General features: G+C 37.3%; 1 protein-coding gene across 2 annotated transcripts in view; it reads left to right on the top strand.

Moving 5' to 3' along the window:
• rapgef3 (Rap guanine nucleotide exchange factor (GEF) 3) overlaps nt 1-9,107 on the top strand; it is a gene marked incomplete in the record, with an annotated part of 54,464 nt that extends 45,357 nt beyond the window's left edge. For both annotated transcript variants that reach the window (XM_014016261.1, XM_014016260.1), the window contains 11 exon segments: nt 1,768-1,905; nt 2,039-2,136; nt 2,257-2,382; nt 2,629-2,810; nt 5,295-5,385; nt 5,484-5,534; nt 5,649-5,736; nt 5,829-5,893; nt 6,029-6,083; nt 8,282-8,350; nt 8,493-9,107. In XM_014016261.1, the coding sequence (XP_013871715.1) occupies nt 1,768-1,905; nt 2,039-2,136; nt 2,257-2,382; nt 2,629-2,810; nt 5,295-5,385; nt 5,484-5,534; nt 5,649-5,736; nt 5,829-5,893; nt 6,029-6,083; nt 8,282-8,350; nt 8,493-8,611 (1,082 nt within the window).
• Nucleotides 9,108-11,604: the final 2,497 nt, after the last annotated feature.

Here is an 11,604-nt window from a genome sequence, read left to right as displayed (position 1 = left end):
TCCTCAGAGAAAACCCAGTCAAAACCATCCGCTCCAACAGACGAAGAACAACGAACTAACACTGTTAACTGGCGAGAACAGAAAAATTAGTTTTAGAGGGTAAGGTGGGAAAGTAAACAACGTGGCTTTCTCAGACTTGCTCTTCGGCCAGCTGTGCACTTATCAGCAAAAAAACCTTGAAGCTGCAAAAGGCAGACTTCACCTTCTGTCTTAAAAATCACTTCACTGAGGCTATGAAACACATTCACAACTTTGCACAAATGTATTAATAATGAAATGAATAGTACACAATATTAATCATTAAATCAATTAAGAAAATGATAAAACCATTATTAATACCAGTACTAAGAAAAAACATTAAAGCACATTTCAACTCTTTTTTCTTCACAGTGTTATACTTCTGGATAAAAGAGAGATGCAAAGATTAATTCAATAACTTTGATTATATTGATTATAATTCAAATAGAAGATTAAATGAGATAATATATATATAGGACTTTGTCCTATTCACTTAAAGAAAATAAAAACACTTTAAAATGATTTTCTTCTTATAAGTGTAAAAAATAAAATCAAAGACAAAGAAAAAACAATAGAAAAGTTTTTTTTTCACCAGGGTTACCTCTACACACACATCCTTGTATTTGCATCAAACTGAGGACATTGTATTGACTTCCATTCTTTTTTGTAACTGTATTTATGCCTAACCCAGACATTTTCCTTAAAATTAACCATTACTGGCCTATAGTTAACCCTAATCTGAACCAAATCCTAATTCACTCCATACCTCTAAACCTAACTATTGAAGCACAGCAGAGCTGCAAATAAAGTGAGGACATTAAAGAGGTCCTCAATTTACATCAAAGACCTCACTTTGATAGTAACTATGTTGCAAATGGTCCTCACTCTGTAGTGAAAACAAGTACGTTTACACACACAGGTTTGTTTTTATATCCTTGTGGGCCCATCCATTGACTTCCATTCATTTTTTTGGTAATTTTATATTCTAACCCTGACCATTTACCCTAAAAGTAACCTCACAGGTACCTACCTGACCCTAAAACTAACCTAAACTCAATTCACACCTTGGTCCTAAACCAAACCTCTCCACCCAAAATCAGCCTCTGAAGTTGTGGGGCCCTGGCTTTGGGCCCCACAAGGAGCATCCAGTCCCCATGAGGCTGAATTTTCCTTAAAACTATAGGAAAAACAAGGCCACACATTCACACACATGTTTACACACACATTCACACACATGTTTACACACACATTCACACACGTTTACACACATTTACACACACACACACACACGTTTACACACACACGTTCACACACACATTCACACAGCACTCTTCTAGATCTTTCTGCAAAGTTAATACAGGTAAATCAATCTCTAATCAGTGCTTTAAATCACACTCATACATTGATGGGATACACATCAGAGGCAGTGGTGGTTCAGTGTCTTGCCCAGGGACACTTCAACAACAGTGGAATTGAACTGCCAGCTCTCTGATTGGAGGATGACTCCCCCTAACCCCTCAGCCACAGCCGCCCTTTGTGGGATACAGTATGTGGGTTCCATGTGATTTCTGAAGAGAAGACATAAAGACGAACTGGTCTGTGTGGCCACTTCACAGAACTGATTAATGATTAAGAGCTCTTTAAGTTGCACTTGTATCTAAGAAATGTTCCCCCAGAAAACCCTGATCTGAGCTCAGTCATTAAAGATCAGATCAGAATATCTTGACTTTCTGTCTCCTCTCACTTCAGTGTTGTACGAGATCTACAAGTCAGACTACAAAGCTCTGTCTCTGATGCTCCCAGTGGACTCGTCCGTACAGGAAGTGATGTCAGCAATAGTCCAACCTGGTGGAGATCATGTCCTGGTCAAAATGAACTCCAGCGGAGGTGGGACTCGTTTTCTCAGTTTTCTAATGAACAAAGCCAATATTTCGCAGTTTAATCACTGGTTTTGTCACTTAGTAAAGTATTTTGCTTATTTAATTGATTTTTTATTTGAATTGTTTTTGCAAATGAACAGAAAGAGCTCAGTTAAAGCTGGATGCATCATCAGTCTACACTGCCCTGGGTCTCAACGAGAGACTATTTATCTGCACGAGCAGTGAAGTGGAACAACTGGTGAGAAATAAGTGCTTTCACCTTTCATACATTATTTTTTTATTTAACAAAAGGACTATCATGGACCACTGTTATCTTTTTCTCATGAAGTTTTTCTCTGTGATTCTGTTATTCTGCCAGAGGCCCCTGAAGGAGCAGCAGGGCCCCGAGCAGGGGACAGCTGACCTCATTGAGCAGATGAGCTCTAAAGACATTGGCATTGAGCTCACAAACTATGACTGGGAATTGTTCACTGCCATGCATGAGGTAAATCTTTGTAAACGAGCAGACAAAAGAGGACTGTGTGTATAATAGACAACCTCACCAAGGCTTAGTTGTCTGCAGAACTGAAAATCAGACAAGAGACTGGATATCACATCTCAGCATTTTTCCATTTTTTTGGCATCAGATTACCTTTAGTACATTGTGTCACCTGTAAAAGTTGTTCTTATCTGCGACTTTGAAACTCCTCTTTCTGTTTGGGTTTGAGTTATTGTTCCCTACACTCCCCAGGTGGAGCTCGTCTACTACATCTTCGGGCGTCACAAATTCCCCGGTGCCATCACAGCGAACCTGGAGCGGTTTGTTCGTCACTTTAATGAGGTTCAATACTGGGTGGTGACAGAGCTGTGTCTCTGCGAGGACCTGGTGAAACGGGCCGTTCTGCTCAAGAAGTTCATCAAGATCGCTTCAGTGTAAGAGCTCGACATAAGAATCATGACCGATTGTTTTGGAGTTAGTCGTGTCTTAATGAGAAACTATCCCAGAATTCTCATCTGTACTTTGAATTTACACTTTAAACATCATTGAACTTTTATTACATTATGAAGTAAAGCCAGTTKATTTAGATTAACTTTTGTTTTAGCGCCACCAGCAGGTCAAAGTGTTTATAAAATAAAATGGTCTGGCGCATTTAAGTGACATTTATGTCCAAATATATGTTTTCAGGCCATTATCACTTTGAAATTTGTCAGATGTACTTTCAACAAGGTTCAATGGGGTTTATAGGTACATTTGTAATTTTACCAAGTATTTTTTTAAATCGTTTTATTTTGTTACATTTAAAACTTAAAAATAATAATTTATTTCTTTATTTTACATTGTGAAGAAGTAGAAATGATACTTTTACTTTACAATTTAACATCTAGTTACCCGTAACAAAATTAAATATGCCAGAACTTATAATGAAAAAAGTTTTTTATGTGACTTAAGAATTTTTASAGTGTTGAATTTACTCAACCAAGTCATGTCAACTGGTGCCACTAAACCTAGTAAATATGAAGCTGTACACTTTTTTTTCATTAAAATAAACATTTTTTCTTTAAAAAAATGTATTTATGTATATTGCTCAGTTTACTCAACTTGGTTTAGTGGAAGGAGTTTGRTTAAGTAAATTCAACAGTTTATTTCTCAGAGAGTGTGTAAACATACTTTTACTTTCCCAGTTTTTGTGAAAAGTTTTATGACTATTACTTAAGTGCTTTTTTTATTTTCACCAGTCATTTTCTGTTAAGTTATTTTTACTTTTACTTAGTTATTGTTTTCAAGTACTCTATAGACCTCTGGTAGTAACACTGTTGTAGTGAAGGAGGATCTGCAGTGGACTGACAGAGAAGAATGCTGCACTGTTAAAAAAAATGTGAAAATTTTATAGTAAATTACTGGCAGCAGCGTTCAGCTAGGTACATTAATCTTTACAGTAACTACACTGTAATTCTTACAGATTCTGTGATTTTATTACAATTTTAGTATAATAAAATTACAGTTACCCTGTGATAGAATTACAGTAAAATCTATTTAATTTTAAAGTAGTTGGTGTGCAGGGAAACAACATGACAGTGGGCCAAGAGAACCATGGACAGGCTACCCCTAAATTTATTATTTAAAGTATTATTATTTATGTCAAAGTATTTATCTTTAATTAGTATTTAAGTATTTATCCCTACTTTTATTGTGCCAGCACAAAGTCATTGTTTTACATTTATACAGAATGCAGACTGAACACAAGGAACTCAAAATATATACAGACATATATTATAAAACAGACAACAAAAAGGCTGTTGTAGCATCCGACTTAAAAAGAAACCAAGGCTCAAGGAAACACATGGTGTGCCTGACAGGTTAAGTGTGTTGAAGCCAACAAGAAGATGAGAAACAGCTGAGGTAAAGGAGGGTGCAGGTGGGAGTGGGCGTGGCAGGACTAAGGAGCAAAGACTAGCTGGGACAAAATACTGTGGCTGAAACACAGGAAGCCTAAATTAAACTCAACACCACCAGAACAAACCTGAAAATAAACTTAAAACAGAAATACAGGAGAACTTGTGTGAGTTCTTCAAGACAATAACTTAACAGAGCCCTCAGCGACGACGCTGCATCTGAGTAGGCTTCTGATCATTTTTCTTTTTTTTATGGACAAGAAACCATTCCTCACAAAGACAAAAAAGCATAAAAAGTCTTTAAAATGTTGGATTTAAAAGCTTACAAAGAAGCAGATCTAAAAAGAGACAGCAGCTGCAGTGGACAGTCCTCAGTTTGTGTTTGAGTCTGCCCTCTAGTGGCCTTGATGAGTCATGACATGTCTAGAAACAAAATAAGTCCTTGGGTTGTGGCTTCTTTAGATAATTTCAGAAAAAAACATTCCTCAGTTCAAAAATGAATATTTTCTGTGCAGCTGGACACAACACTCTTCAGTGCTCAATACTGTTAAATCATTCAGTGAGTTTCAATAATATCTCAGAGTATAAAGACAAAAAACTGTTGGATCAGCGTGGGTGACCAATGTGAAGGTTTCAATGATGCAGAGGTGTATAATAATTTAATAAATATCTACTATCAACAAGGTAAATTACAGTATGTATTATCATTGCAATACAAATGCACACATATTTCTTGCAAAGATTCCTTATTAAAAATACATTTAGGCTTTTTGAGTTAAATTCTACATTTTTGTATATTTTTGAAATGTAATGTTGGTCGATGAATGCACCTAAAATTATATCCTTTGTACTTGTGTCTGAAATAAAAAAAAGGTTCAAATGAAATCAACCACAGTGACTTTAGAGCTCAGACATATTACCATACTTCTCTTCTCACACAGCTCTAGTGTTACTTTTAGTCTTTAGTTCCTGTACTCAGTCAGATATTTGTCCATTCACACTCGTGTCTTCTTTCTGTTTCAGGTTAAAGGATCAGAAGAATCTCAATTTATTTTTTGCTGTGATGTTTGGCTTAGGCAACAGTGCAGTGCAGAGGCTTTACAAAACCTGGGAGGTGAGTTTCCAGCTCTTACAATGACACAGAATCACATTGCAATAGTTTTACAAGGAGTTTTGAAATGACTGGTGAAATAATTCACCTGTATTCTGCAGAGAATACCGAGCAAGACAAAAAGGATCTACTGCACTTATGAAAGACTGATGGTAAGCAACACTGTGATTTTCTTTTTCAGTATTAGTGTCTTGATTTTCATCTCACTGTCAAAGGTCTGTTGTGTCATAAAACATTTTTATTTTGCTGTTTTCTCTTGGTTTTAGGATCCTTCACGCAACCACAGGGCCTACAGACTGGCTGTCACTAAACTCAGTCCTCCCTACATCCCCTTCATGCCTCTGCTACTGAAAGGTAAAAAAAACACCTGCAGTCAGGCTGCCGTGAATCCTAGAAGCTTCTTTGACTGAAACCAAGAAAACTCATTGTGTCTTGTTGACACCTAGACATGACATTCATCCACGAGGGCAACCCAAACTGTCTGGACAAATTGGTCAATTTTGAGAAAATGGTATAGATTAATTCATTCATTCATTGATTTATAGTCACTTTGTAATCTTACTCTGCGTGTTTGCTGATATTGTTCTACTGTAAGTAAGAACATGACATGAATTGTTTTTTTTAAATGTATTTCCTGTTTTCATAGCGAATGCTTGCAAAGACGGTGAAAATTGTACGAGGATGCAGAAGCCAACCTTACGGTAAGTAAGAACTGTCAGACAACAAACAGTCGTAGATGACGTCAGGCAGGAGTTCTCACGGATTACGATGTTTACAGATGTCAGTGTGAGCTGGAGTGAGAGTAAGGAGAGGATGGAAGAGAGCCTGGAGAGGTAGAGGAGGGCTCTGGAGAGAAAAGAGACAGAATCTGTTTGTGAATGAGAGGGAGACAGGTGGAACGGCGAAGCTGCAAGAGGAAGTACTGAAGAAAGATTAGTTTAAGTACGTGGGGTCAACCATCCAAAGGAAAAGAGTTCAGGCAAGGATGGAGGTTAGCTTCACGGTTCGCTATGTTTTCGATACAAAAAAGAGAAATGTCCATGTCCTTCTTAACTTGTAATTKAATGAAATTAATTATGAACATTTGTTTAACCTCAAAAGTACAGTTTTTAAATTTAAATGTTGCTGAAACAGAATGTTTCTCAGTGAATCTGTGCTCGACAATGCAGCCTAGGTGGAGTTGTCGAAGTCGAACACAGATCCACTGAGCTTTCAACACAGAGCATCTTCAGAAGACAAGTTGATAAAATCAATTTTTAAAATCTGTATTGTTCCATACGTAGTGCGTATTAAACCTAAAGCACTGTATTGAACAGTTCGATACAGATACATGTTTTGATGCACCTCTAATGGAGACGAGTTTTAGGGGTGATTTGTGACGGAAAGAAAGCTGCAAGAGGGAAATGCAAGGTTTATARAATGTTATTAAGACTTGCTATGATGTAAAGCTTGAAAACTGTGGCAATGACAGCTTATGGAGTGGCCTGAGAAGTGCATTTTAAAATCCTTTTGGTCACATTTTAACAATAGAATGTCCACATTAAATCAAAAACATTAGAAACTACAGTAAAAACAGACAGACCATACTGGAAAGTTCAAGGAAATATGTGATGTATTTTGAGAAGTGCAAATTTTTCTTAAAGCAAAGCTTGAATTAACTTTTTCTGAGACACCAACTTACTTCTGAAAACTGCTGATCCTGATTTCTGAGGGTTTTGTGATAACTTAATGTGTTCATTTTTAGAGTTTAAAGCCATGAACATCAGCTCTCATTGTCTCATTTCCTAAAGCACTGGTGTTCAATCCTGGTCCTTGAAGGCCACTATCCCGCATATTTTAGAGACTTTTTTGCTCCAACACACTTGGCCTAAAGGAATGGGTGATAGCAGGCTTCTGCAATGAAAGCAATGTATCAGGTACATTGCAGCAGGGAAAAAAGTAAAATATACAGGATAGTGATGCATCTCAGTAATGCAGGTTAAAAATAATGTAAGTAGGTCTTCTGGATGGGTTCTTTAATGAAACGTTTCATCTCTCATCCAAGAGACTTCTTCAGTCTGAGGAGTTTCAGGTGAACTCAGCCTTATAAGCACTGCCTCCACATGGTGGACAAACAGGTTGGTCACATGCAAAAGAGGACTATCAGCCAAACAATATATTGTTAATGCTCTGATTGCCTATTGTTCATAGAGGATCATGTGCACCAACCACCTGACTATGGTTGGGACCCTGATTATCACCTATTGTTCACAGGGGACCACACAGTTAGTGCACATGATCCTGTATGAACAATAGGTGATGATCAGGGCTTTAAAGGGATCCACGATTAGTTGTAACATTAGACTTTATTTGATAAACATATATTTTAACTGTAAAATAAAGACTGTAAAAATACTGTAGGCTGTTTAGTTTTGTAAATTTTTAAAAATATATATTTTAACACGGATGGGGCCATTTTATTTACATGCAAAGCATTCTGGGTAAATGATGACGTGGATAGGTCCTCAGTGTGAGGCTGCTAGCGAGCTATATCCACCCTGAAGGTTAATCTTGGACAATATCTGATGATCGACTCTTTTAAATGAAAMCAGAGAGCGTTGACAGAGAGGAGAAGGTAGAAATGACTCAGCCTGGAACTGAAAATATGGAWGGAGGACAACAGAGCTGCTTCATGGAAGAAGAACCTCAGCTTAGCTTGTTAGCATTTGCGCTAGCGCATTAATTTTTTTATGCTGGATAGTGGCTCTCAAGGACCAGGACTAAACAGCTCCTGGCCTAAAGACTTTGGCCTTTAGGCCAAACAAAATTACTAAAATAAAAAAGTTTATAATATCAAATGATTGCACATGCATGCTGCTTGAAAATGAACGTCACACTAGCATAATCTTTTTCTCTGCAGTGCCTTCATCTCCACAAAGGGGCCTAGCTGATCGGATATTCCTGGAAGGTCCTACACGTTTATCTACGAGTGAGTTGTAGTATCATTCACTGAACGATTTAAAGTTTCTTCAATTTTTTTTTTTTTTTTTTTTTTGTGTAGCTATAGCTCTACTTTGCCTTTGCCAACATTTCAATGCAGTCAAACATGATTTCCTCCTCTTCTCCGCCAGGCTCAGAACATGCTTTCCCTCTGCGCACTCCCAGCAACATCCGTCACTACATCCAGAACCTAAAGGTGATTGACAACCAGAGGAAGCTCACACAGCTATCAAGATCCATGGAGTGCTGAGAYATTGGCCTTCAGAGGGAGAAAGACTGAAAACAGTCTGCAGCACAGAACACGTTACAGCAGGAGGAACTAAAGCTTCACGCTCTTGGAGAGAAATGCTCCAGGAGATACATGGATGCTTCCTGCAATTCAGTGATGTTGGACTAAAAGTTTTTGCACTGCACAGCATTGAGAGTGTAACTGTGCAGCATGAACAGTAATAACGTCTTGACTCTGTAAACGGGACCGCCAGTACTTTTATCCAGCAAGCGTTACATAACCTTAAAAAGGCCATGTAACACTATGAACAAAGAACTGCACACTCTGGTGTCGTTGTTCTTTTTATGAGACATTTTTATGCCGACACATCTGTGCCACAAATATTTTTTTAGCTTATTGCGCACCAGTGTTTTTCCCTTCTAAAGTAATATATTGTATCAAAATTTAACTGACATGCACATAATTTCATACTATGTTGTTTTCTAAATAAATTATTTTCCCATCGATGTACATTCAATGAGACCACACGAGTTTGTAAAAAGGGAAATATTTTATTTAAAGTACAAACAATAGCAGGCAACACTTTTTTTTAATATTCAAAGAGCTGCCACCCACCTGGCACGACAAGCCCCCCCCCCCCCGCCCCAATATGGGGTGAGAAATTTCACAACAAAGCAGTTAAAAATTCTCTCCTCGTCACAAATATGTACAGCATCTTTTTAAAAGTGGGCAAAGACGTGTTAAAATAATAAGAACAAATATTTACCAGTGCCTTTGCCTGATGGAACCATGTAGGGAAATGTCCCTGACTTTATAAATAATGAGCTGACATCATGTTAAGGAAGGAATTTTCATGCAGAGAATAAGCGTGATAAAGGATTTGAGTCCATAAACTAATGGGGGATTTGTAGACTGTGAGAAAACAAATCACTCTCTGATCAGAGGGCAATAAACTAAGCTGGTAAAGTAAAAAAAAATATGCATTACATATGTGAAGTGATTGTATTTGAACAGCTGCAACAACAGAGAATGTCAATGTAAGCATAAACTGAGCTCAGCTCAGAGGCGCTGATGCAGCCTCTTTCTCTGTCGTCAAGCTGTGCTTTAAAAAAAAACGATATAATGAAGGGAGTTCAGTCCAGTGAAGTGATGAGTGCATGTGAAGTGGGAAAAAAAATCTGTTTCACTTTCACTCTGCCAGTAGTGAAGTGAGTTAACATGCAAAGCCAGAAACCTGCAGGATGGACAGACTAACAGCTAAACTCCAGGTTCCAAAACACGCAAGGACGTCTTTATAAACGGTTACAGTGCAGGCAATTTCTCACGAGGTCATTTGCAAACTTGTGCTAATAAAGCTACTAGCTTTAGCACTTTTGGTGCAGACTGTGGTCACTTCCAGCAGTATTTTCCATTTTATGTCTGTCAAAATTATTGTGTAATGCAAAACCGATTGAAAGGGTTATAATATGTTGGTGACATTAATCGCGAGGACATCTTCAAAACTGAAGTTATGTTAAGATAGCAAAATCCACTCTTGACTATATTGTAATAATGACTTGTCCGAGTTAGGGCCACACCACAAAAGTATTTTTTATTACAAAAAAAGTCTTAATATTATGACATTAAAGTTGTCACATTATGAGAATAAAGTCATTCTATTACGAGAACCTTTCCATGAAAGAGCAACCACTGCATTCAACTGAGAAATGCTGAACAACTTGTGAAGTTGTTCTTATCAGTTAAAAGAAATGTTTAATCTTTTAGCATATTAGCATCAGATTATCAGAAGCAGGACTTTGAAACGATTGAAACGACTATATGATAAACAGAAACCGTGTAATTAATGGCTGTATTGTCAGTTGTCACTTAATTTGGATGAAAGCGCGTTACACTAACAGTGACCCAAAATTCATTGCAGACTACTTCATAAACACAGAGACATCCATGACTATCCACTGTGAGGAAAATGGGTAAAAAACTCAAGAACAGAAAACGGATGTTATGTAAGATTGACTTTTTTCTCATAATATTATGACTTTTATATCATAATATTATGACTTTATTCTCATCATTTTTAAAAAAGGATAATCTTGTTTTGTGTCCCTAATACTCTGTCGTATGAGTGAACCCACTTCCAAAGTGGATTGCGAAGTGGACTTCCTAAAACAACCCCACCCTTGGAAATGTCATATCAGCTCTTGCTAAATCAGTTTGTCATTATTTCAGTTATGATACTCCTAGCTGTAGTGACCCTGGCTCTACAGGAAGATCTACTGCTAAATACTGCTGCTACTATTTGTGATGGCAACCAATCAGAATTATTTTTGCAATACCAATGTATTTGCAAACTGATTACACTGTAAAGGTTTATATCACTATGAAACACGTGAGAATTTAGTTGTTTTAGAATAGCAGCAACCCGTTTTGGTCTTGGCTGCAATTTACCGTTATTTAACCAGGCAAATCCCATAGAGATGAAATATCTCTTTTTCAAGGGAGGTCTGGGCATTCAAAGCAGGCTTCGCTCACCAGGTCCCCCCCTGCAAATGAGATCATGATCGCCATAGGGATTTAATCAGGTTAAATAAAATGAATTTATTTAAATTAAATCAGTCCTGTTCAAATTAAACTAATCTCTACAACAGGTACAATGGTATTTGTTTGAGACAGAACCAAACATCAAAATGGCTGAACTATTCCTTTAAGTCTGCATTGCATACTTTAACACATACAGTTCTGGTTTACCACAAAGTAATCACAAACAAAACAGAATAAAAAGCACATACATAAAGAAAAAAAAAGAGTGAATATAAATATTGCACTTTCAAACGTGTTGTTCCCAGTGCCTAGTTGTTTACCCTTTTGTTAGAGGTATTTAAAACTTTTGTGTTCAATAGTAATCCAGAACTGTAACCTCAAATATGTTAAGCTACAAAGGACTAGGCAATGGGAAATGGATTACACACACACACACACACACACACACACACACACACACACACACACACACACAC

This window comes from Austrofundulus limnaeus, unplaced genomic scaffold, assembly GCF_001266775.1.
Source record: "Austrofundulus limnaeus strain Quisiro unplaced genomic scaffold, Austrofundulus_limnaeus-1.0 Scaffold141, whole genome shotgun sequence".
NCBI classification, from domain to species: domain Eukaryota; kingdom Metazoa; phylum Chordata; class Actinopteri; order Cyprinodontiformes; family Rivulidae; genus Austrofundulus; species Austrofundulus limnaeus.
Note: the sequence above shows the minus strand (reverse complement) of the source record. Positions and strands in the feature narration are given on the sequence as shown.